Consider the following 27267-nt stretch of genomic DNA (forward strand, 5'->3'; position numbering starts at 1 on the left):
CCCAATCTCCACTGCAGAGCACCCCCCCCCCCTAATCTCCACCACAGAGCCCCCCAATCTCCTGTTACTGCAGAGCCCCCCAATCTCCACCACAGAGCACCCCAATCTCCACTGCAGAGCCCCCCCCAATCTCCACCGCAGAGCCCCCCAATCTCCACCACAGAGCCCCCAATCTCCACTGCAGAGCACCCCCCCCCCCAATCTCCACCGCAGAGCCCCCCAATCTCCTGTTACTGCAGAGCCCCCCAATCTCCACCACAGAGCACCCCAATCTCCACTGCAGAGCCCCCCAATCTCCACTGCAGAGCACCCCAATCTCCACCACAGAGCACCCCAATCTCCACCACAGAGCCCCCAATCTCCACTGCAGAGCACCCCCCCCCCCCCCAATCTCCACTGCAGAGCCCCCCAATCTCCTGTTACTGCAGAGCCCCCCAATCTCCACCACAGAGCACCCCAATCTCCACTGCAGAGCCCCCCCCCAATCTCCACCGCAGAGCCCCCCAATCTCCACCACAGAGCCCCCAATCTCCACTGCAGAGCACCCCCCCCCCAATCTCCACCGCAGAGCCCCCCAATCTCCTGTTACTGCAGAGCCCCCCAATCTCCACCGCAGAGCCCCCCAATCTCCACCGCAGAGCCCCCCAATCTCCACCACAGAGCCCCCCAATCTCCACCGCAGAGCCCCCCAATCTCCACCGCAGAGCCCCCCAATCTCCTGTTACTGCAGAGCCCCCCAATCTCCACCGCAGAGCCCCCCAATCTCCACCACAGAGCCCCCCAATCTCCACTGCAGAGCACCCCCCCCCCAATCTCCACTGCAGAGCCCCCCAATCTGCTGTTATGCAGAGCCCCCCAATCTCCTGTTACTGCAGAGCCCCCCAATCTCTCTGAGGTTTTATTAAATCTGAACACAAAAATCTGCAGAAAATCGAATAGTGTGTATGGAGACGAATAGCCAGATTCAGAGAGAGCGCCGCATCTTTAAGGCGGCGCAGCGTATCGTATTTACGCTACGCCGCCGTAAGTCAGAGAGGCAAGTGCTGTATTCACAAAGCGCAAATAGCGCGCCTAATTCAAATGAACCTCTCGGTGATAAGGGGCCCCGGAGCCTCCAGTGAGGGGGGGGGCAGGCTGGGGGGAGGGGGGCTCGGCCCTCTCACATCTGTAATCACTTAAACAGCTGGAGGGCTTCCCTCTTGCCACATCCCTATGAAGGGGGAGGGAGGACTCTTCAGTTACTGGAAGACGTGTGCAGGATGAAGCTCGGCTGTCTTCTCCTCGTCTCCCTGATCCAGGTGAGAAAACTTTATTTCTGATGTTTCCCGGGGTGTGGGGGGGTCGTAGGTCACCCCGGGGTGTGGGGGGTCGTAGGTCACCCCGGGGTGTGGGGGGGTCGTAGGTCATCCCGGGGGTGGGGGAGGGGGTCACCACAAAACTTCTCATTCCCCGCAGGGGGAAACGTCTCCAATAGAGGAATATCAGAGGAGCGTCCTATAATCGACCTTTTTTGTCGCGCGTATCGGGCGGTTTGGGCGTATTTGAGCGTTTCCATTTCCCATAGAAAGTAATGGAAACGCTCGATTCAAGTGACTTGCGCGACAACGGGCGCTTGCTATGGGCGTTTCGTCGCTTTAATCAATAGAACTTGTCGCCCAGGCAGAAGATAAAAAAAATCTACCAACAAGTGATGAAAAGATGATAATTTTTCCTATTGGCTAAAATAAAAAACGTTGAAGTACAAAAACGTCGGACAACGCTGTATGTAAACGCGCAAATAAGCATGAATACGCGCGGAAAAACGCCGGAAAAAAACGCCCAAAAAAAACGACCGACGCTCAGGTGTGAATGCAGCCAAAGAGCCCATTCACACCTAGGCGTTTTGTCGCCTGTAGCGCGACGCTCACAAACGCCAGAGGGACCAAAATACATTAAAGTCTATGGAGACGGTTCACATCTGCACGCCGATACGCCTGTAGCCAAAAAAAGTTCCGGACCCTTTTTTGTCGCGCGTATCGTGCGACTTGCGCGACAACGGGCGTTTGCTACAGGCGTTTCGTCGCTTTAATCAATAGAACTTTTCACCCAGGCAGAAGATAAAAAAAATCTACCAACATAGCAACAAGTGATGAAAAGATGATCATTTTTCCTATTGGCTAAAATAAAAAACATTGAAGTACAAAAACGTCAGACGACGCTGTATGCAAACGCGCAAATAAGCATGAATACGCGCGACAAAACGCCGGAAAAAACGCCCAAAAAAAACGACCGACGCTCAGGTGTGAATGCAGCCTTAGTGGAATAAGTATGTGCACCCCTCACAGAACGTGACTGAGGCCTCATACATACCAACGAGGAACTTGTCAGAAAAGACGCGTCGTTTTCCTCGGCGAGTTCCTTGTCAGGCTTGTGGGAAAGCGATTTTTGACCTTACGGAGGGTGATATTTGTGAGGTGAGCGGCCATTACTACCGTTGGTGGAGGCGTCCTGCTATCCCGCCCTGCGTGATTTTTATTTGGACTTTATCTTAGCGCTGCATCTTTTATATATTGTGGAGAAACTCGACAAGCTCTCCTTGCGTACACACGGTCAAGACAAATCCCGTCGTTCTCAAGCGCGGTGACGAGATCAGCAAAAGCAGCCTTTGCTTTTGCTGATCTCGTGTTACCGCGTGTTAGTAAAAGTTTGGTGATAGACGATTCGCGCTTTTCAGTCTGTTACAGCCTGACTAATGTGCGATCTCCATTACGAACGCTACTTTTACCGAAGGTGCGCTCCCGTCTCATACTTTGTTCTGAGCATGCGCGGGTTTCTTAGCATACACACGAACGTGTTTCTCGTCGTAAACCAGCCCGACGAGGAAATTGAGAACTTGTCCTCAATGAAAAACATGCACACGACCGTTTTCCCCGCAAGGACGTCATTGGTTTCGACGTTAACGTAAATGGCGTCCAGCGCCATTTACGGACGACTTACGCAAACTACATACATTTTCAAATTTCGACGCGGGAACGACGGCCATACTTAACATTGACTGCGCCCCTTATATACCCAGGGGCAACTTTACGCGTCGCAAATCTTACGTAAACGTCGTAACTTCACTGCGTCGGTCGGGCGTACGTTCGGGAATTCGCGTATCTAGCTAATTTGCATACTCGATCGGGAAAACGACGTCGGCGACACCTAGCGGCGAAAAAACTCAGAGATACGACGGGCGGACTCAGAGATACGATGGCGTATCAGGCGATACGCCGGCGTATCTCTTTTGAGAATCTGGCCCAGAGAGTTCTCTAATCTCAGCTTGTTCCTGATTGGCTCTCCTCTACTCCCGGGGGGGGGAAGTTGATACATTTGTGTCATTTAGAAATGTGTACATTGGGTGACATTGTGTCCTGTGGGTGACTTTCCTCCTATTGGCTCCCGTAGGTGTGCCATGGAAGCACAGAGGCGCCGTGTGAGGCGGGATTTACCGAGCAGCGCTATGCTTTCACCGTCACCCGCAAGGTTCTGGAACGAGGAAGAGTCCTGGGGAAAGGTGAGATGATGGGGGGGGGGGAGGGTGACATACAGGTACACACTATGGAGGGATCGGCTTTGTTCAGTGCCGGGGACGGGTCGTCCAGCGCCCAGGGCGAGGATCCAGAATTACAGTATTAGGGGGAGGGGGGTGTCCGATATTAGGGGGAGGGGGGTGTCCGATATTAGGGGGGAGGGGGGTGTTCAGTATTAGGGGGGAGGGGGTGTCCGATATTAGGGGGGAGGGGGTGTCCGATATTAGGGGGGAGGGGGGTGTTCAGTATTAGGGGGGAGGGGGTGTCCGATATTAGGGGGGAGGGGGTGTCCGATATTAGGGGGGAGGGGGGTGTTCAGTATTAGGGGGGAGGGGGGTGTCCGGTATTAGGGGGGTGTCCGGTATTTGGGGGGAGGGGAGTGTCCGATATTAGGGGGAGGGGGGTGTCCGATATTAGGGGGGAGGGGAGTGTCCGGTATTAGGGGGAGGGGGGTGTCCGGTATTAGGGGGGGGAGTGTCCGGTATTAGGGGGAGGGGAGTGTCCGGTATTAGGGGGGAGGGGAGTGTCCGGTATTAGGGAGGAGGGGAGTGTCTGGTATTAGGGGGGAGGGGGGTGTCCGGTATTAGGGGGAGGGGGGGTGTCTGGTATTAGGGGGGAGGGGGTGTCCGGTATTAGGGGGGGGGAGTGTCCGGTATTGGGGGGAGGGGAGTGTCCGGTATTAGGGGGGGGGGTGTCCGGTATTGGGGGGAGGGGAGTGTCCGGTATTGGGGGGAGGGGAGTGTCCGGTATGGGGGGTGTTCAGTATTAGGGGGAGGGGGGTGTCCGGTATTAGGGGGGAGGGGAGTGTCCGGTATTAGGGGGGAGGGGAGTGTCCGGTATTAGGGGGGAGGGGAGTGTCCGGTATTAGGGGGGAGGGGGTGTCCGGTATTAGGGGGGTGTTCAGTATTAAGGGGGAGGGGAGTGTCCGGTATTAGGGGGAGGGGAGTGTCCGGTATTAGGGGGGAGGGGGTGTCCGGTATTAGGGGGGAGGGGAGTGTCCGGTATTAGGGGGAGGGGAGTGTCCGGTATTAGGGGGGAGGGGGGTGTCCGGTATTAGGGGGAGGGGGGTGTCTGGTATTAGGGGGGAGGGGGTGTCCGGTATTGGGGGGGGGAGTGTCCGGTATTGGGGGGAGGGGAGTGTCCGGTATTGGGGGGGGGTGTCCGGTATTGGGGGGGAGGGGAGTGTCCGGTATTGGGGGGAGGGGAGTGTCCGGTATTGGGGGGTGTTCAGTATTAGGGGGAGGGGGGTGTCCGGTATTAGGGGGGAGGGGAGTGTCCGGTATTAGGGGGGAGGGGAGTGTCCGGTATTAGGGGGGAGGGGGGTGTCCGGTATTAGGGGGGAGGGGGGGTGTCCGGTATTAGGGGGCAGGGGAGTGTCCGGTATTAGGGGGAGGGGAGTGTCCGGTATTAGGGGGGAGGGGTGTCCGGTATTAGGGGAGTGTCCGGTATTAGGGGGAGGGGTGTCCGGTATTAGGGGGGTGTCCGGTATTAGGGGGGAGGGGGGTGTCCGGTATTATTTGTGCCCCCCCCCCCCAAAACGCAGATTGTAGTGAGATTGTAAGAATGTAACGGATTTCCCTTTTTTCGGGTTGCAGTGACCTTCGATCCCTGCTCCTCGGGGCCCCGGGCCCTCTACTCCCCCGATGACACCCGGTTCCGGGTTTTCCCGGACGGGAAGGTGACGGTGAAGAGGCAGGTCACCCTCCATGACGGATCCGTCAGCTTCGTGTTGAACGCCTGGGACGGCGCTGGGAAGAAATATTCGGTGACGGTGTCGGTGTGGAACGAGAGGGAGGTACGTCGCTCTTCAGAGGGAGAACTCTTCATAGGTCCTTTTTTTTTTTCTGCACATCAGTTTAAAAAATTATTTCAGGCCTGAAGATTATCTAAACCCCCCGACCCCCCGACCCCCCCCCCCCAACATTATCTGACACCCTGGAGAATAAAACGGTGGTAGCTGCAGTTTTTTTTTACATATTTGCACAGCGCTTCACCTGAGGACAGAATGTTCAGGGCTGTCATCAGGAATTTTGGAGCCGAGAACTAGCCGCAAATTGAGAAGCGGGGGGGAGGGGGGCGGTGCTACCCCCGCAAAATAAGGCGTAAAGCCCTGTACACACGCCGGGAGATTCTTGTTTGCCGAGTGTACACATGGCCCTTCAAAAGATCCGCCGCGACGTCATCAACCGCGATGAGCATGCGCTTGTCACATTCAATGCTGTCGCTGCCATCTTGCTACACCCTACACTATGCCTTGGAAGCTACCGCGCATGCGCCGAAGTCTCATAGAGCATGCGCGGGTTTCCATGGAGAGGTAAGTATACACACACTCGGGTTTCACGGCAAGAAAACACGGACGAGAAGATAAAGAGCGGGATCTCGACAAAAAAACTCAAAGCCTCGTCCAGACGCTCGGCAAGAAAGCGCGGCCAGCAGTTTACTTTCTGGTTCTTGCCGAGAAAACCGAGAGTGTGGACGAGAGGTTACGCAGCGCAATTGCTTGCTTGCCCCGGCGTAACGATTGCTCCTGATTCAGGAACATCGTAACGCCGACTGCAGTCTAAAATCTGCGTGGCATAAGGCTCTTATGCCCGCATATCTTAGGCTGCATTCTTGCGATGGCCGCTAGGGGGCGCTCCCATTGTGCTCAGCGTATAGTATTCAAATTGCATACTAACACCGATTCACAATGTTGCGCGAGCCCTGCGTACGCAAGTTACATCGTTTCCGTACTGCGTCTTTAGCGTAAGGCTGCCCCTTCTAATAGCAGGGGCAGCCAATGCTAAAGTATACCCGTCGTTCCCGCGTCGTGAAATTTGAATTTCACGTCGTTTGCGTAAGTGATTCGTGAATGGCGCTGGACGCCGTTCACGTTCACTGGGAAGCAAATGACGTCCTTGCGACGTCATTTGCCGCAATCCACGTCGGGAAAGTTTCCCGACGGAGCATGCGCTCTGCGCTCGGCGCGGGAGCGCGCCTAATTTAAATGGTTCCCGCCCCCTACGGGATCATTTAAATTGCGTGCTCTAGCGCCGGGCAATTTTGCCGGCGCGCCCTCGCAATTTACGGAGCTACTGCTCCGTGAATCGAGGGCAGAGGAGCAAATTTGCGGGGGCGCAGGGAAAAATCGTTGCCCTGCGCCTCCGCAAAAAAAGCGCAATTCTACCTGAATCCGGCCCCCTGAGTATAAAAGAGAAGAGAGGCTCCGCCTCTAAGTGTAGTAATATGGTTACATGTAATGAAGGGACAACATTCAGCAACTTATTGCTACACTTAGAGGCGGAGCCTCTCTTCTCTTTTACACTCTGGAGCTCCTGCTGGATTTTCCTTCTGATCCCCTTGCGGAGGCTTCCATTGGTGGACATTTTATGGTCGCACAACCAATCACATCGCTAGAATCTTTTTATATGGACTATAAACTGAAGGACTTCTGAATAAATGGTTGTGGAACCAATCATCTGAGTTCCCATTATTTCTTATGGGGAAATCTGCTTTGATACACAAGTGCTTTGGATTACAAGCATGTTTCCGGAACGCATTATCCTCGCAGTCCGAGGTTTTCCTGTAAATGAAATGTTTGTTTTTGGATACTTTTCATTCTTATACTCGGAGTTGTTGGACCGAATCTCATTTTGAACATTTCGCTGCCGCAGTAGACGACATATTGGGGGGTCATTTACTAAAGCGCCGGGAAGTGGCGGGCAGCGGGCACTATGACATATCATATCGCCCATTTTAGGCAATTAAAATATCAACAGGCGAACGTGAGAATAAAAAAGAGCGCTATTAGCGGCGACGGAACATTAGTAAATTTCAAGATCAGCGCTAATTAGCGCCGCGGCGTTCTAGTAAATGACCCCCGTAGTGTTATCCATGTATAATAAACCAATAAAGGGTTCAGCACTCACCTAATAAACAGTGGGGTAGATTCAGGTACCGCTGCGCACTTCTTACGGAGGCGCAGCATACCGTTTTTACCATGCGCCTACGCAAATTATCTGCGCTACGCTTCATTCATGAAGCAGTAGCTACGTAATTTGAGCGGGCGCTCCTTAAAACTGGCTGGCGTAAGGGCGCGTAATTTAAATGATCCCGTAGGGGGCGTGGAACGTAGTGCGCATGCTCCGTCGTTCCCGACGTTCATTGCGGCAAATGACGTCGCAAGGACGTCATTTGTCCAGCGCCATTCACGATTCACTTACGCAAACAACGTTAAATTTTAAATTTGCGACGCGGGAACGACAGGTATACGTAGCATTGGCTGCCCCTGTTAATAGCAGGAGCAGCCTTACGCGGAACCCGACGAACGTAAACGACGTAAACCGCGTACGCAGGGGTCACGTAGGGTTGTGAATCGGCGTTAGTATGCAATTTGCATACTATACGCTGACCACTACGGGAACGCCCCCTAGCGGCCATCGTAAGAATGCAGCCTAAGATACGATGGTATAAGAGCCTTATGCCGCGCATATCTTAGGCTGCAGTCGGCGTAACAAGCTTTCTGAATACAGAAACGTCGTTACGCCAGCGCAACTAAGCAATTGCGCTGCGTAACTATGGTTACGCAGACGCAATTGCTACCTGAATCTACCCCAGTAAGATGTACAATGTTACAACTCCAATAAATATAAAAAAATAAAAATTCACAAATTCACAAGGGGGCGCTCTAGAGAAAAAAGATTTAATCTCCAAATACGGAAAGGTTTCTTCGCAGTAAGAGGAGTGAAAATGTGGAACAGACTCCCTCCAGAGGTGGATCTGGTCAGATCAGTCGATCGCTTTAACCACTTGCTGACCAGCCGCTGTCATTATACAGCCGCAGGTCGGCTCGCCGTAGCTGTACGTTGGCCCTTTAAATAGTTATAGCAAGCGCGCCCTGCATGGCGGGGGACCCGATGCGCGTGGGTGGCGGGCGTGAGAGCCAGAGCGGGGATGTGTGTAAACACAGGGGAGGAGAGACAGATCGTCTGTTCTTACTAACAAGGATCAGCGATCTGCCTCCTCTTCCAGTCAGCGATCATATTTTTGCCTGAATTCTCACCTGAGCCGGACCCAGAAACTCACACGGGAAAGAGCGCCGCCCCAGACCTGTGTGAAGTGCGTCCAATGAGAGCCGGTCACACCCACATATGTGAACCCGGCCCAAATCTCCACCTTTAATGCAGGGTTCAACGAACCCTGGGCGCCAGGTCGCCATTGCAATTAGAATTCGCGAACTGGCGCCTTGGTCATCCTGTGTCTCCGTGCGCCCCCCGCCGCGCGATCTTGTCGGACCGCACCGGCCTCTAATTAGAACCCCCAAACATTATATATATTTTTTATTCTAACACCCTAGAGAATAAAATGGCGGACGTTGTAATACTTTCTGGGGGCTGTAGAGCGGAGCTGGGTGAGATTGAGGTGAGGAGAGGACACTTCTTATTCTAACAGCTTTTCTTTTCTCTCTCCGGATTTTCCAGGTGAAGGATTGAATGTCCTGCGGGAAGATCGGAACTTCCCTTCTATTTCCTCTCTCAGTCTCTTCCACAGATGAAGATTCTTCTCTCCTCTTCTCTCTTCTCCTTCTTCTTCTTCTTCTTCTTTCTTTCTTCTTTCTTCTTTTTCTTCTTCTCTTTTTTTTAAATAAATGAATTTGTGAAAAGCAATGGCGTCCTCTTCCTTCTTCTTCCACATCACCGACTTTTCCCAGATCCCTCTGCAGACCCCGAGGAGAAATATGGAGACAATCGGCCAGATTCAGGTAGAGCCGCCTATCTTTAGGTCGGCGTAACGCATCCCATTTGCACTACGCCGACGTAAGATAGTGAGGCAAGTACAGGCCCAGATTCAGCGAGGGGCGCGCACTGATCCGGCGGCGCAGCGTATCGTTTTTACGCTACGCCTCCGTAAATTACTCGAGCTACGCTGCATTCACGAAGCATTTGCTCCGTAATTTGCGGCAGGGTCTCGTAAAAGGGGCCGGCGTAAGCGCGCGTAATTTAAATGATTCCATAGGGGGCGTGGATCATTTAAATTGCGCATGCTCCGTCGGGAAAATTTCCAGACGTGCATTGCGGTAAATGACGTCGCAAGGACGTCATTGGCTTCGACGTGAACGTAAATGGCGTCCAGCGCCATTCACGAACGAGTTACGCAAACGACGCAAAATTTGAAAATCGCGACGCGCGAACGACGTCCATACTTACCATTGGCTGTGCCTCCTAATAGCAGGAGCAGCCTTACGGCGAAAACGACGTAAAAAACGAGCGCCGGCCGCGCGTATGTTTGTGAATCAGCTTATTCACAAACGTACGCGCGGCCGGCGCTCGTTTTTTACGTCGTTTTCGCCGTAAGGCTGCTCCTGCTATTAGTGAGTATGCAATTTACATACTCTACACTGACAACTACCGGTGCGCCACCTAGCGGCCAGCAGCAGATTGCACCCTAAGATACGACGGCATAAGAGACTTATGCCAGTCATATCTTAGGCTACAGTCGGCGTATCGAGGTTCCTGAACACAGAAAGTAGATACGCCGGCGCTACTTAGCAATTACGCTGCGTATCTATGGATACGCAGGCGTAATTGCTTTCTGAATCTACCCCAGTATTTACAAAGCACTTGCCTCCTAAGTTACGTCGGCGTAGCGCAAATGGCCCGGCCTAAGCGCGCCTAATTCAAAGTAGGCATGTAGTGGGCGTGTTGTATGGTAATGAATTCACAATTCATTACCATACATGTAAATCAAACACCGATTGTACGGCACATGCGCGCGCATGCTCAGTATCACGTCGCAAATACTCCTTGCTTTCGACGTGAACGTAACCTACGCCCAGCCTCATTCTGAATCGGCTTACGCAAACGACGTGAAATTCGACGGCTGTCCCGACGTCCATACTTAACATTGGCTGCGCCATCTTTTTGGTGGTTTATCTTTACGCCTGAAAACGCCTTACGTAAACGGCGTATCTTACATGCAGCGGCCGTGCATACGTTCGTTAATAGGCGTATCTTGATCATTTGCATATTCTACGCGTAAATCCACGTACACGCCCCTAGCGGCCAGCAAAAATCTAAGCAAACAAAGGAGTATAAAGATTCCCGCCGGTACTCAGGAAGGGGGTGCAGGAGAAAAAAAACACTCCACCCGCCTGGTCATGGCCGGGTCCAAACCATTTGGTGGAAGGGGGATTATGGTGTGGGGGAGGGGATTATGGTGTTGGGTGGAGGGGGGATTATGGTGTGGGGGGGAGGGGGGATTATGGTGTGGGGGTTGTTCTTCAGAGTTTGGGTTTGACCCCTCTTAGTTCCAGTGAAGGGAAATCTTAAGGCGTCAGAATACCAAGATATTTTGGACAATTTCACGCTCCCAACTTTGTGGGAGGAGTTTGGGGACGGCCCCTCCCTGTTCCAACATGACTGAGCACCAGTGTGCAAAGCAAGGTCCATAAAGACATGGAGGAGCGTGACTGGACTGCACAGAGTCTTGAACTTGACCCGATAGAACACCTTTTGGGATGAATTAGAGTGGAGACTACGAGCCAGACCTTCTCAACCAACATCAGTGCCTGACCTCACAAAGGCTCTTCTGGAAGAATGATCAAACATTCCCATAGACACGCCCCTAAACCTTGTGGACGGCCTTCCCATAGACACGCCCCTAAACCTTGTGGGCGGCCTTCCCATAGACACGCCCCTAAACCTTGTGGGCGGCCTTCCCATAGACACACCCCTAAACCTTGTGGGCGGCCTTCCCATAGACACGCCCCTAAACCTTGTGGACGGCCTTCCCATAGACACACCCCTAATCCTTGTGGACGGCCTTCCCATAGACACACCCCTAAACCTTGTGGGCGGCCTTCCCATAGACACACCCCTAAACCTTGTGGGCGGCCTTCCCATAGACACACCCCTAAACCTTGTGGACGGCCTTCCCATAGACACACCCCTAAACCTTGTGGACGGCCTTCCCATAGACACACCCCTAAACCTTGTGGACGGCCTTCCCATAGACACGCCCCTAAACCTTGTGGACGGCCTTCCCATAGACACGCCCCTAAACCTTGTGGACGGCCTTCCCATAGACACACCCCTAAACCTTGTGGACGGCCTTCCCATAGACACACCCCTAAACCTTGTGGACGGCCTTCCCATAGACACACCCCTAAACCTCGTGGACGGCCTTCCCATAGACACGCCCCTAAACCTTGTGGACGGCCTTCCCATAGACACGCCCCTAAACCTTGTGGACGGCCTTCCCATAGACACACCCCTAAACCTTGTGGGCGGCCTTCCCAGAAGAGGTGAAGGTGTTATAGCTGCAAAGGGCGGAGCCAACTCAATATTGAACCCTCCGGACTAAGACTGGGGGGTCATAAAGGTCATGTGCGTGTGAAGGGAGGTGTCCCAATACTTTTGGGAATATAGAGCTAGATTCAGGTAGACTTTACGTCGGCGTATCTATTGATATGCCGCGTAAGTTAGAATATGCGCCGTCGTATCTATGCGCGCTATTCTGGGAGATACGCCTGAATTTCAGCTTCCTCCGACCGACGTAAGTGTTAGTACGCCGTCGTATCTTGGGTGCATATTTACGCTGGCCGCTAGGGGCGTTTCCGTAGATTTATGCGTAGAATATGTAAATGACCTAGATACGCAGATTCACGAACGTACTTACGGCCGCTACGCCGTTTACGTTAGGCTTACGTCCGGCGTAACGTTACCCCTGCTATATGAGGCGCAGCCAATGTTAGGGTATGGACGTCGGACCAGCGGTCTAATTTTACGTCGTTTACGTAAGTGGTACATGAATGGGGCTGTGCGTAGAGTCAGAGGCTCTGATAGGCTTCAAAATAAGGTGGGTTTGGGTCGCAGAGGATGCCTCCGGATCCCACCCAGGTGTTGTACAACAATGAATGAAACACTGATCCTCAATCCGGCCAATCAGAAGCGGGTGTGAGACCCTTTTCTCATTGGCCGAAAAGAGAAGACTCCCGATTGGTCGCCAAGGAGGAGGAGGGAGGAAGCCGCCGCTGTCATGACCAGGAGGATTGGAGGTCGCCACCGCTGAGCAGGGGAAGCCACCGGTGATGGGGTAAGTGCTACCGACCTAACGACCGATTGGGGGAGAGGTGATTTATTCTGTCACCCCCCCCCCCAACAAAACAAAAACAATTCCCCCGGCCGCCACTGATTTACACTCAGCAGGCGATTCGACTTCCAGAAAAGTGTCCCCCACATTGTCGATCTACAAAGTTCTACATTCAGCGGAACCCGAAGGAACCGAATCTCCGATCTTCTGCATGAGATCCGATCTCCGTCTTTTCTTTCTTACAGGACACTCCCCGTTTGTTGAAGAGGCAGAAGAGAGATTGGTCGATCCCTCCGGTGGTGATCGCTGAGAATGACAGGGGACCGTTTCCTAAACGCGTTGTCCAGGTGAGGGGGCGGAGAAGCTGCGGGGACAGAACAGAAAACACAAGAATGTCACAAATATGGGGGCGACCCTCTATGGTCAGTGGAGGATGCTGAAAATTCTAGACCATAGGAAGATCGGGGGTCTCAAACTGGCAGCCCTCCGGCAAAACTACAAGTCCCATCATCCCTCCCTCTGCCTGTGGGAGGAGTCATGCTTGTAACGGTCAGCCTTGCAATGCCTCATGGGACTTGTAGTTTTGTAGCAGCTGGAGGGCCGTCAGTTTGAGACCCCCTGTGTTAGAGGATCGTGCGCTCCCAGCCTTGTGATTAATAATCCGAGGGGTAAAGTTGGCCACACACGTGTCTGATTGTACAATATAGTCCCTCGGGGGCGGGGCACCCCTGTGTTAGAGGATCGTGCGCTCCCAGCCTTGTGATTAATAATCCGAGGGGTAAAGTTGGCCACACACGTGTCTGATTGTACAATATAGTCCCTCGGGGGCGGGGCACCCCTGTGTTAGAGGATCGTGCGCTCCCAGCCTTGTGATTAATAATCCGAGGGGTAAAGTTGGCCACACACGTGTCTGATTGTACAATATAGTCCCTCGGGGGCGGGGCACCCCTGTGTTCGAGGATCGTGCGCTCCCAGCCTTGTGATTAATAATCCGAGGGGTAAAGTTGGCCACACACGTGTCTGATTGTACAATATAGTCCCTCGGGGGCGGGGCACCCCTGTGTTAGAGGATCGTGCGCTCCCAGCCTTGTGATTAATAATCCGAGGGGTAAAGTTGGCCACACACGTGTCTGATTGTACAATATAACCCCTCGGGGGCGGGGCACCGCTGTGTTAGAGGATCGTGCGCTCCCAGCCTTGTGATTAATAATCCGAGGGGTAAAGTTGGCCACACACGTGTCTGATTGTACAATATAACCCCTCGGGGGCGGGGCACCGCTGTGTTAGAGGATCGTGCGCTCCCAGCCTTGTGATTAATAATCTGAGGGGTAAAGTTGGCCACACACGTGTCTGATTGTACAATATAGTCCCTCGGGGGCGGGGCACCGCTGTGCAGTATGTGTAATAACATTGTATCATATTCTCATTTTACAGATTCGCTCGTCTCAAAGCACAAAAACCAAGAACATTAAGTACTCTATAAGTGGGGGAGGAGCCGACCGGCCCCCCGTTGGGGTTTTCACCATTGACGCCAACACCGGATTCCTTGCGGTTACCCGATCTCTGGACAGGGAGGAGATCGATAAATACGAGGTGAGGACACGTCATTGGCTGGAAATCTCTCTGTGGTAATAGATTGGAGAAATAATTGCATTCATATGAATATTATGGGCTGGATGAAGGTGGGAGGAGTCCAGCCTCCCTTTACCCGTGATAAAGCGTCTGTGGCCAATACAGGGAAACCTCGGATTGCGAGTGACGCGGTTAACGAACGTTTTCGCAATACAAGCGCTGTGTACTGAAAAATCCTGACTCACAATACAAGCGGGATTCGAGCCACAGCGGTGTGCAGTACCACGTTTGGCCTGAGGTGGGGGGGGGCGTTCCCGTTCCCGAGCCTTTCCGAGGTTTTCCGAGTTCAGCCAAGCTGTCTTCTGGCCTTTCCGTGTGCTTCCAAGGCTCTCCGGCACCCCCCCCCCCCTCTGGCCACATGCGGTATTGCATGCCATTAAAGTCAATGCGGAACAAGTTATTTTAGTTTCCATTGACTTTTATGGGGAAACTCACTTTGGATTACAAGCGTTCTCCTGGAACGGATTATCCTCGTCATCCGAGGTTCCTCTGTACACATTTTCCATGTGCTTTAGGAGGCCAAAAGAAAAGTCTCACTTCCTTTTATATGACTATATTCTGGTCCCCAGGCAGTATCTTTGTCCCATCCTCCTATGTGCTGTCTCAGGCTAGCACCCCCCCTCCCTTCACAGACGTCTGACAATGTAGCTAGCAAGAGATGGCTGCCTTGTCTGATGGCGAGGCTTTCTCCCTGGTGTGGAGTGTCGTGCTCGCCCCCCTCCCTTGGACTACAGGGGAGTCAGGACACTCTCTACATTGCAGATAGAGAAAGGAGCTGTGTGTTAGCGGGCGTCCTGACTCTCCTGTAGTCCAAGTAAGGAGTGAAGTGAAGGAGGACTGCACTGAGGGAAAGGAAGATATTTAGGATTTTTTTTTTACCTTTACAACTCCTTGAAGATGCAAACAAGGGGTGAGCCAGGACTTGGATCGGGAACAAGGGGTGAGCCAGGACTGGGATCGGGAACAAGGGGTGAGCCAGGACTGGGATCGGGAACAAGGGGTGAGCCAGGACTGGGATCGGGAACAAGGGGTGAGCCAGGACTGGGATCGGGAACAATGGGTGAGCCAGGACTGGGATCGGGAACAAGGGGTGAGCCAGGACTGGGATCGGGAACAAGGGGTGAGCCAGGACTGGGATCGGGAACAATGGGTGAGCCAGGACTGGGATCGGGAACAAGGGGTGAGCCAGGACTGGGATCGGGAACAAGGGGTGAGCCAGGACTGGGATCGGGAACAAGGGGACCGATACAAGGCAGAGCGGGGTTCAGGATAAATATCTGACTAGCAGGTAAAACACTGAAGTGGCAGAATATAGTAGAGGAGGAACTCAATACCCTTCCCAGCAGCCAGCATCAGGTGGAAACTGCTTACTAGGAGACACCCGCTGGCAGACACTGGAACTACAACCGTCCATTCTCGGAACCACAGTCCCCCTAGACAGGTGAGTGAGTGAGTGAGTAACTTGTATAGCGCAACAAATGCAAACTTAATCGCCTAAGGTGATCCAGTCCTGATAACATATTCTCCATGGGATTCATAAAGACCGGGGCCGAGAGATCCTGTGAAAGTGTCTCCATGTTCTAGACGCGGCGCGCCTCGTGCCAAATCCATGGATGAGTCCAGAACTTCGACTCACTGCGCCAGAAAACACGTGAGACACGTTCACAAAATCTGTCCGCGCCGTTTCCCCCTTTGTACCCCGAAAGAGAGTCGCACTTCATTCTGTTATGAATTTGGCGCATTCATTGCGACACACTGGGGGGAGATTTACTAAAACTGGAGAGTGCAGGATCCGGTGCAGCTCTGCATGGCAGCCAATCAGCTTCTGACTTCTTCAATGAAGCAATAAAACCTGGAATCTGATTGGCTGCCATGCAGAGCCGCACCGGATTCTGCACCCTCCAGTTGTAGTAAATCTCCCCCCATACATCGTAGATCTCCCTGACTTTGGCGCAGGAGTCGCTGTCAGAACCGAAGTGTTGCCGATGCTTCGTGAATTCGGTGCAATACACAGACCAGCGGGATTAATGCCAGAAAAGTGGTGCAGCCCCTTCACTGAACCCCCCCCAACCCCCCCCCCCCGGGGTCGCCTGATGGCGCGGGGTGGAAATCTCTGCCAGATCTTCTCGCGTGACGTCCGGAGACGAAACATGTCAGAATGTTTGGAAGACATACAAATAATTGTGTAAATAATTGTCTTTTAGCTGGAGGTCCAGGCTTTGTCCGAGGCGGGAGCCAAGGTGGAAGAGCCAATGAAATTCATCGTTAAAGTGATCGATCAGAATGACAATCAGCCGATCTTCACACAGACCGTATCTGAGGGATTTGTGACAGAGGGAGCCCCGAAGGGTGAGTGTTCATTTCTGTGATCTTCCAGCCAGACCTCCATCACCCCCCCAATATGTACAGATCCTATAAGGCGGTGATGGGGATCATTGAACATTTCTTTTATAAATGTGTCTAATAATAATAATAATAATAATAATAATAATAATAATAATAATAATTGTGATAATAATAGTGATGATAATAATAATAATAATAATAATAATAATAATAATAATAATAATGATGATGATGATGATGATGATGATGATGATGATGATGATGATAATAATAATAGTGATGATAATAATAATAATAGTGATAATAATAATAATAATAATAATAGTGATGATAATAATAATAATGATAATAATAATAGTGATAATAATATTAATAATATTAGTGATGATAATAATAATAATAATAATAATAATAATAATAATAATAATAATAATAATAATAATGGTAATAGTGATGATAATAATAATAATAGTGATGATAATAATAATAATAATAATAATAATAATAATAATAATGATAATAGTGATGATAATAATGATAATAGTGATGATAATAATAATAATAATAATAATAATAATAATAATAATAATAATAATAATAATAATAATAATAATAGTGATAATAATAATAATAATAATAATAATAATAATAATAGTGATAATAATAATAATAATAATGATAATAATAATAGTGATAATAATAATAATGATAATAATAATAGTGATGATAATAATAATAATAATAATAATAATAATGATAATAATAATGATAAAATAAATCAGCTGATAATACAAATAACATGAGTATTGATTCCTCCAGGGACATCGGTGATGACGATCGCAGCGAGCGATTTGGACGACACCAAAGAGGGTAATAACGGGATAATTCGCTATTCCATCCTCCAACAAACACCCAAAGAGCCGCCCAACGCGTTTGCCATCGCCGCTGACACCGGGGTCATCACTGTTACTGCGGAGGGATTGGCCCACCAGGTTTGTTACTTTTTAGAGTTTGAATAAAGCTGTGATGTATCAATATTGGTAAATATGAAGATTTAAAGCGGAACTCCCGGCAGTATAAAAGACGGATCACTGGATGTATTTTTTTTATAATGCGCCTGAATATGACTCGGCGTCAGTTTCTTACAGTCCTGACACAGCAGAGCTCAGACTAGGAGAGGGAGAAGCTGCAGTACTCCCTGCATGCTGATAGGAATCTAAGAACTGACACTTCCTGTAGAGATCCTATATATCCCACAATCCCCGGATCTCTTAGTCTATTACTGGTGAAGGTGAGAGCTACATAGTAATGAGATGTGACACAGACACAGATAGGCTGAGCGATTCGGAGAGATCTCACCAAGCTGGGAGAAATGTTTTCATCACTTTATCACTCCCACATCACAGAGGAGAGAGCGAGGCAAAGATTGGATGCTGTGTCTGTCCTTTTAGTGAATAAGGACAAGCTGGGTGAATGAATACATGGACATAGGGGAATAAGGACAAGCTAGGTGAGTACATGGGACACATATCGGGGGGGGGGGGTGGGGGGACAGGAGACGTCTCCATACAGTACATGGGACACATATCGGGGGGGGGGGGGGGGGGGGGGGGAGACATCTCCATACAGTACATGGGACATATCGGGGAAATGTTGGGGTAACAAACACTTTAGGAAAATCTTATTTTTTAGGTTTATTTGTCTTTTAGAAATGTTGATCTGTGTGAATAATTTCTCTTTTCAGCGCAATCCAAAATTTTCTTTAGTGATCAGAGCGGCAGACAAGGAGGGCCACGGATTTGCAATCAGTAGAACAGTTGTGATCGCCGTGGGCAAGGCTGACCTCCCGGTATGTATTACCCCGAGAATGAAGTATTACCCCGAGAATGAAGTATTACCCCAGAGAATGAAGTATAACCCCGAGAATGAAGTATAACCCCAGAGAATGAAGTATTACCCCGAGAATGATGTATTACCCCGAGAATGATGTATTACCCCGAGAATGAAGTATAACCCCCGAGAATGAAGTATTACCCCGAGAATGAAGTATTACCCCAGAGAATGAAGTATTACCCCAGAGAATGAAGTATTACCCCGAGAATGAAGTATAACCCCGAGAATGATGTATTACCCCGAGAATGAAGTATAACCCCCGAGAATGAAGTATTACCCCGAGAATGAAGTATTACCCCAGAGAATGAAGTATTACCCCGAGAATGATGTATTACCCCGAGAATGATGTATTACCCCGAGAATGAAGTATAACCCCCGAGAATGAAGTATTACCCCGAGAATGAAGTATTACCCCAGAGAATGAAGTATTACCCCAGAGAATGAAGTATTACCCCGAGAATGATGTATAACCCCGAGAATGAAGTATTACCCCGAGAATGAAGTATAACCCCGAGAATGATGTATTACCCCGAGAATGAAGTATAACCCCCGAGAATGAAGTATTACCACAGAGAATGAAGTATTACCCCGAGAATGATGTATTACCCCGAGAATGAAGTATTACCCCGAGAATGAAGTATTACCCCAGAGAATGAAGTATTACCCCGAGAATGAAGTATTACCCCGAGAATGAAGTATAACCCCGAGAATGAAGTATAACCCCGAGAATGAAGTATAACCCCGAGAATGAAGTATAACCCCGAGAATGAAGTATTACCCCGAGAATGAAGTATTACCCCGAGAATGAAGTATTACCCCGAGAATGAAGTATAACCCCGAGAATGAAGTATAACCCCGAGAATGAAGTATTACCCCGAGAATGAAGTATTACCCCGAGAATGATACCGGCTGCAGGATTTTATTTATTTTTATGTTTTTGCTGTCCGAGTTTCTGTTGGTGAGATTTTCCCTTTGCATCCCTTTTCAATTGTAAGCTCTCAGGATCAGGGCCCTCTGATTCATCCTGTATTGAATTGTATTGCCTTTATGCTATAAAGTGCTGCGCAAACTCTCAGCGCTATATAAATCTTGTATAATAATAATAATAATATCAATAATAATAATAATTTATAAATTCTGTATTATAATAATAATAATAATAATAATAAAAGTAATAATAATAATAATAGAAATTCTTTATAATAATAATAATAATAATAATAGTAATAATAATAATAATAATAATAATAATAATAATAATAATAGAAATTCTTAAGAATAATAATAATAATAATATATAAATCCTCTATAATATATAAATTATGTATATTAATATCATAATAATAACTTCCTGTTCTATTTGTCATTACTCACATAGACAGGTAGTAGTGAGAAATTTCCCAAATGGAGACTCAGCCACCGATATAAAAGCAGACGGACCTTCCAAATTGTATCCATAATTAAAAAAACACAGTTTTATCGGGTTCCGGACTTAAAGCAGAACTCCAGCAATTTGCTTTATTGCAAAAAGGGGGGGGGGGGGAACTGCGCTAATCTGGAAATATAAATATAAAGTGAGCAGCTACATAAGCAATGTGACAAAAATTGAATAGAAATAGTGAAAAAATGTGTAGCGCTAGTAATAAACACTTATAAGAAAATACATAAGTGGAAACCATGGATCAATGTAATTAAATCACAGTAGCCTGTGAATGAGTGTCCATTAAAATAAACACAAACAAAAGTCCATCAGTAGGAGGTATATGACCACATCATCGTCATGGAAAGGACATTCTGCACGATAAAACAGGAGTAGATGGAATACTCTTACCGGATAGCGTGGATCTGCTTGTCAGCGACAGCAGACCGTAAACGCATAGAAGGACTCCACTCGAATCTGCTCTGCTGGACGAGGGCCCGATGGTAGACTCCACACAGGATATCCAGATGAATGGCTGTAGTCCTGGGGCCAGATTCACAAAGAGATACGACGGTGTATCTACAGATCCCCCATCGTATCTCTGACTTACACTGGTCCTATCTATGCGCCTCATTCATAGAATCAGATACGCATAGATAGGGCTAAGATCTGACAGTGTTACAATGTGTTACACTGTCGGATCTTTTTTTCAATTTAAAAATGGCGCCGGGGGCGTTCCCGCTGATTTACGATAAATAATATGTAAATCAGCGAGATACGCAAATTCACGAACGTACGCGGACCCGACGCAGTCTTCTTGCGACGTTTCCGTAGCGGCGTACCCGTCGTATACTTACCCTTTCTTTTATCAGGCGCAGCCAATGTTAAGTATAGCCGGCGTTCCCGCGTCGAATTTGAATTTTTTAACGTCGTTTGTGTAAGTCGTTCTCGAATACGGACGGACGTCGTTTACGTAAGCGTCGCAACCACTGACGTCCTAGCGACGTCAGTGGGAGCAATGCACGCCGGGAAATTTCGCGGACGGCGCCTGCGCATTTAAATCGGCGCGGGAACGCGCCTGATTTAAATATGACACTCCCCTAGCCGCGGAATTTGAATTCCGCTGGGGGATTTAGGATCCGCCGTCGCAAGTTTGGAGGTAAGTGGTTTGTGAATTAGCCACTTTCCTCCTAAACTTGCGGGAGCGGATCTTAATTCACGTAGATCGAGCGGATCTATAGATCCGCTGAGCTACGTGAATCTGGCCCCTGGACTGGAACCTCACCGTGGGTGTACTCACTCAGACTCAGATTCTCAGACAGGAACGGAAGGTCAGCTTGTTTCCAAGTGACAATCGGTGGTGTAAAAAAGTGGTATCCACTAAAGGAAGGTGAGCACAATCGTGGAGTATGAAAAACTTTGTATCCAAACAGGTCATGCAGGAGAAAGAAAAAAACAATGCTCCGGATGGTGCAGGTAAAAGAGAATAGGTTTTATTGTTATAAAACCAAATTACATTAAAAGTGATCACTTTAGCATAAAATTGATAACAGCAATATGGGGAGCAGGTATAGAAATATGGGGCTTGCTATACCTGCTCCCCATATTGCTTTTATCAATTTTATGATCACTTTTAATGTAATTTGGTTTTATAACAATAAAACCTATCCTCTTTTACCTGCACCATCCGCAGCATTGTTTTTTTCTTTCTCCTGCATGACCTGTTTGGATACAAAGTTTTTCATACTCCATGATTGTGCTCACCTTCCTTTAGTGGATACCACTTTTTTACACCACCGATTGTCACTTGGAAACAAGCTGACCTTCCGTTCCTGTCTGAGAATCTGAGTCTGAGCGAGTACACCCACGGTGAGGTTCCAGTCCAGGACTACAGCCATTCATCTGGATATCCTGTGTGGAGTCTACCATCGGGCCCTCGTCCAGCAGAGCAGATTCGAGTGGAGTCCTTCCATGCGTTTACGATCTGCTGTCGCTGACAAGCAGATCCACGCTATCCGGTAAGAGTATTCCATCTACTCCTGTTTTATCGTGCAGAATGTCCTTTCCATGACGATGATGTGGCCATACACCTCCTACTGATGGACTTTTGTTTGTGTTTATTTTAATGGACACTCATTCACAGGCTACTGTGATTTAATTACATTGATCCATGGTTTCCACTTATGTATTTTCTTATAATTTGCTTTATTGCCAACTTGTATTGGTCCAGCTTGGCACGGTGTAATTGTATCTTATATCTGGAGGGCAGTTGGCGAAGCTCTCGTATCGCACACGTCATAATGGGGGTTATCCACAAAGCCGCGGCGCAACGTAACTTTTCTGATTTAAGTTACTCCGCCGCAAAATTCCCAAGTTAGGTGCCGATCCACAAAGCACTTACCTGGAATTTTGCGGCGCTGTAACTTAAATCCGTCCGGCGCAAGGCGTTCCTATTCAAATGGGCGAGTCCCATTTAAATTAGGCGCGCTCCCGCGCCGGACGTACTGCGCATGCTCCGTCGGGTAAATTACCCGACGTGCATTGCGCTAACTGACGTCGCTCCGACGTCATTTGCTTAGACGTTAACGTAAATGGCGTCCAGCGCCATTCACGGACGTCTTACGCAAACGACGTAGAATTTAAAATTCGACGCGGGAACGACGGCCATACTTAACATGGCTTAGGACAACTAGGGCTTAGCCCTAGTTTTACGCGGCGGAACTCGACGTAAACGACGTAGATTTAGAGCGTCGGGCCCGTCGGAGCGTTCGTGGATCGCCGTAACTGGTCATTTGCATATTCTACGCCGGCCTCAATGGCCTCGCCACCTAGCGGCCGGCCTAGAATTGCATCCTTAAGATCCGACAGTGTAATTCAATTACACATGTCGGATCTTCGTCCTAACTATGGGAAACTGAGTCTGTGGATCAGTTCCATAGTTACGACCAGGGATACGACGGAGTAACAGCAGTTACTCCGCCGTATCTCTTTTAAGGATCTGGCTTAATATTCGCATTCTGCATTGTAAAAAATTCTAAAATAAATGTTAAAAAAAAACCTTTCCTCTTTCTTAGCGGGGATCAATGATTGGTTAGGCATGGTCCGGGGTCACTGATTGGTCAGGCATGGTCCGGGGTCACTGATTGGTCAGGCATGGTCCGGGGTCACTGATTGGTCAGGCATGGTCCGGGGTCACGGTGTTTAGAGATTGGTGAAAGTTAACCAGGACCCCTCAGTCACATGACCCGTAGAGTACTAAAGTCCAAATTCTGCCCCGGAGAGTTCTTGCTATGAGCGGATCCCAGCTGCAGCGTATTGAGCGGCACCTGCAGGGCGGACAGGTAACTGTTTATCGCTGTCAGATTGTTCTTTTTCCTCCGGGAATGGCTGTACACCCCTCCCCCCCCCCACCCGGCATGGACGCCCCGCTTCCCAGGAGATCAGCCAGGAAATCCTGATCACTGATCCCTGTATAGAGCTAAAGAAGGAGTACTGAAGGCCTGGGAAACCGAGATCTATAGGACTGCTCAGTACGGGGACGTATAGGACCGCTCAGTATGGGGATGTATAGGACCGCTCCATATGGGGACGTATAGGACCGCTCCGTACAGGGACGTATAGGACCGCTCAGTATGAAGACGTATAGGACCGCTTCGTATGGGGACGTATAGGACCACTCAGTATGGGGACGTATAGGACCGCTCAGTATGGGGACGTATAGGACCACTCAGTATGGGGACGTATAGGACCGCTCAGTACGGGGACGTATGGGACCACTCCATATGGGGACGTATAGGACCGCTCAGTATTTATTCTAATAGGGGGATTGCCATTTGGGGGTTGATAATCTGGATGCCTATATTACGAAGTTCTAGTTCTGGACACTCTACGACTTATGGAAGTCCGGAGCCTTATTTAATTTAAATTCTGACTCTAAAGCCTTCTACACGCGGGCCGGATGGAAGGGGACGCAGGCTATAAGGACCACCATAGACACCTTACAGCAACGTTAGATGAAGGAATTGATGGCCTCCTAGGTGGGTCACAGAAGGATTTAGAACAATGGTGGTCCCCTTTCTTCATAGATATTATGAGCCGGGTTCCCTGAGATCAGAAAGTTCCTCCAAGTTATAAAGATGGAGGAAGGCCGGTATAGAAAGACGACTGAATAAAATTGAGATTTTCCTTTCACGTGGTTTTCTCACCTACAGGAAATGTCGGGGGTCGCTCCGAGTTTGCTGACCACACATGTCCTGAACATCGCACAAGGGACCCCGGCTAAAGGCCTGACCATGACCTTGTCCAAGTTCAATGGCAGAGAAGCAAAATGGGAACAAGTCAGCAGAAGGTGAGTGTGAGGGGCGGAAGGTGATCGTGCTAGGGGGAGGGTGATCGTGCTGGGGGGAGGGTGAGTGTGCTGGGGGAGGGTGAGCGTGCTGGGGGAGGGTGAGTGTGCTGGGGGGAGGGTGAGCGTGCTGGGGGAGGATGATCGTGCTGGGGGAGGGTGATCGTGCTGGGGGAAGGGTGAGCGTGCTGGGTGAGGATGATCGTGCTGGGGGAGGGTGATCTGCTGGGTGGAGGGTGAGTGTGAGGGGCGGAAGGTGAGCGTGCTGGGGGAGGGTGAGCGTGCTGGGAGGAGGGTGAGCGTGCTGGGGGGAGGGTGAGCGTGCTGGGGGAGGATGATCGTGCTGGGGGAGGGTGAGCGTGCTGGGGGAGGATGATCGTGCTGGGGGAAGGGTGAGCGTGCTGGGGGAGGATGATCGTGCTGGGGGGAGGGATCGTGCTGGGGGGAGGGATCGTGCTGGGGGAGGGTGATCGTGCTGGGGGGAGGGTGAGCGTGCTGGGCGGAGGGTGAGCGTGCAGGGGGAGGGTGAGCGTGCTGGGGGGAGGGTGAGCATGCTGGGGGGAGGGTGAGCGTGCTGGGGGGAGGGTCAGCATGCAGGGGGAGGGTGAGCGTGCAGGGGGGAGGGTGAGCGTGCAGGGGGGAGGGTGAGCGTGCTGGGGGAGGGTGAGCGTGCTGGGGAGAGGGTGAGCGTGCAGGGGGGAGGGTCAGCGTGCAGGGGGGCGTGCTGGGGGAGTGTGATCGTGCTGAGCGGAAGGTGAGTGTGCTGGGGGAGGGTGAGCGTGCAGGGGGGAGGGTGAGCGTGCTGAACGGAGGGTAAGCTTGCTGGGGGAGGGTGAGCGTGCTGAGCGGAGGGTGAGCGTGCTGGGGGAGGGGGAGCGTGCTGGGGGAGGGTGAGCGTGCTGGGGGGAGGGTGAGCGTGCTGGGGGAGGATGATCGTGCTGGGGGAGGATGATCGTGCTGGGGGGAGGGTGAGCGTGCTGGGGGGAGGGTGAGCGTGCTGAGGGAGGGTGAGCATGCTGGGGAAGAGTGAGCATGCTGGGGGTAGGGGGAGCGTGCTGGGCGGAGGGTGAGCGTGCTGGGCGGAGGGTGAGCGTGCTGGGGGGAGGGTGAGCGTGCTGGGGGGAGGGTGAGCGTGCTGGGGGAGGATGATCGTGCTGGGGGAGGATGATCGTGCTGGGGGAGGGTGAGCGTGCTGGGGGGAGGGTGAGCGTGCTGAGGGAGGGTGAGCATGCTGGGGAAGAGTGAGCATGCTGGGGGTAGGGGGAGCGTGCTGGGCAGAGGGTGAGCGTGCTGGGCGGAGGGTGAGCGTGCTGGGCGGAGGGTGAGCGTGCTGGGTGGAGGGTGAGCGTGCTGGGTGGAGGGTGAGCGTGCTGGGGGAGGGTGAGCGTGCTGGGGGGAGGGTGAACGTGCTGGGGGGAGGGTGAACGTGCTGGGGGGAGGGTGAACATGCTGGGGGGAGGGTGAGCGTGCCAGGGGGGAGGGTGAGCATGCTGGGGGGAGGGTAAGCTTGCTGGGGGAGGGTGAGCGTGCTGCGGGGAGGGTAAGCTTGCTGGGGGGAGGGGGAGCGTGCTGGGGGGAGGGTGAGCTTGCTGGGGGGAGGGTGAGCGTGCTGGGGGGAGGGTGAGCTTGCTGGGGGGAGGGTGAGCTTGCTGGGGGGAGGGTGAGCGTGCTGGGGGGAGGGTAAGCTTGCTGGGGGGAGGGTGAGCGTGCTGGGGGGAGGGTGAGCTTGCTGGGGGGAGGGTGAGCGTGCTGGGGGGAGAGTAAGCTTGCTGGGGGAGGGGGAGCATGCTGGGGGAGGGTAAGCTTGCTGGGGGAGGGTGAGCGTGCTGCGGGGAGGGTAAGCTTGCTGGGGGGAGGGGGCGCGTGCTGGGGGGGAGGGTGAGGCTCAGGTATGTTCAGTAATACGATGAATCAGAATTCCGCTTTCTCTGATGTGACCTCACACGTGTTCCGCAGTGTCACTGACCAGGACGGCCGCTGTCCAGGACTTCTGCTGGGAGAACCTCTTACAGCCGGGACCTTCCAGCTGCGATTCCATACCGGAGAATATTGGAAGCAGTTAAATCTGGAGGCCTTCCACCCCTATGTAGAGGTATGTGATGTTACTTCCCCCATATCCCTGTATACTGGGCTCACTAAGATGTACGTCCCGGAGGTTTCTTAAACTATCTATACTTCATGCTGACACCACCGAGTGTGGAAGGGAGTTCCACATCCTCAACTGATCTCCTCCATCCCCCATAACTGATCTCCTCCATCCCCCCATAACTGATCTCCTCCGTCCCCCATAACTGATCTCCTCCATCCCCCATAACTGATCTCCTCCATCCCCCGTAACTGATCTCCTCCATCCCCCATAACTGACCTCCTCCATCCCCCATAACTGATCTCCTCCGTCCCCCCCATAACTGATCTCCTCCTTATTATTTTTATTTGGTTTACAACCACTTTCAGTACCTTCTTCTGAATTATAATGGAAATTCTTCTTCTTTTTGTCCTTCAGGTGGTTTTCATCATTAATGACCCAAAAGTGAAATATCACGTCCCTCTCCTGATCACCCCACATTCCTATTCCACCTACAGAGGGAGCTAGAGAGCCGAAGGTGACGGCCGCACCGCCGCGCATTTCTGACATTTCACCAAAGAAGCGCAGAGATTTTCCTTCAAATAAATAAATATGAAATGAAATGTTCTTCTTCTTCTTTTCTTGTTGATATGAAGACAGAAGGGAAACAAAGTTGCTTTATTTTTTTATTGTAAATCTTTCATGAGAAAAAATAAAACCTGCTGTCCGGTATAAAGTGAGAAGCCCCGCCCCCCTCCCTCCACCAATGAGAATTGGAGATTTACTTCAAAATCTGAATTGTGCCGCAGCCCCAATATTCCGGATCAGCAGGAAAGATCGTCCTCTGAGAACCGATCAGCAGGAAAGATCGTCCTCCGGTAACCGATCAGCAGTAAAGACTGTCCTCCGGTAACCGATCAGCAGGAAAGACTGTCCTCCGAGAACC

General features: G+C 50.8%; 1 protein-coding gene across 1 annotated transcript; it reads left to right on the forward strand.

Annotated features, from left to right (window-relative positions):
• The first annotated feature begins 1196 nt into the window (after positions 1-1196).
• LOC120918000 (blastomere cadherin-like) lies at positions 1197-26939 on the forward strand. Its single transcript, XM_040329660.1, has 11 exons — positions 1197-1298; positions 3427-3535; positions 5147-5346; positions 12866-12967; positions 14055-14213; positions 16457-16601; positions 17418-17590; positions 18343-18447; positions 24123-24259; positions 26213-26348; positions 26760-26939. Exons 1-11 carry the CDS (start codon positions 1260-1262, stop codon positions 26847-26849), a joined length of 1395 nt encoding a protein of 464 aa, XP_040185594.1. The 5' UTR covers positions 1197-1259; the 3' UTR covers positions 26850-26939.
• The last annotated feature ends 328 nt before the right edge of the window (positions 26940-27267 follow it).

The sequence above is a fragment of the Rana temporaria genome, chromosome 11, assembly GCF_905171775.1.
Source record: "Rana temporaria chromosome 11, aRanTem1.1, whole genome shotgun sequence".
NCBI lineage: Eukaryota > Metazoa > Chordata > Amphibia > Anura > Ranidae > Rana > Rana temporaria.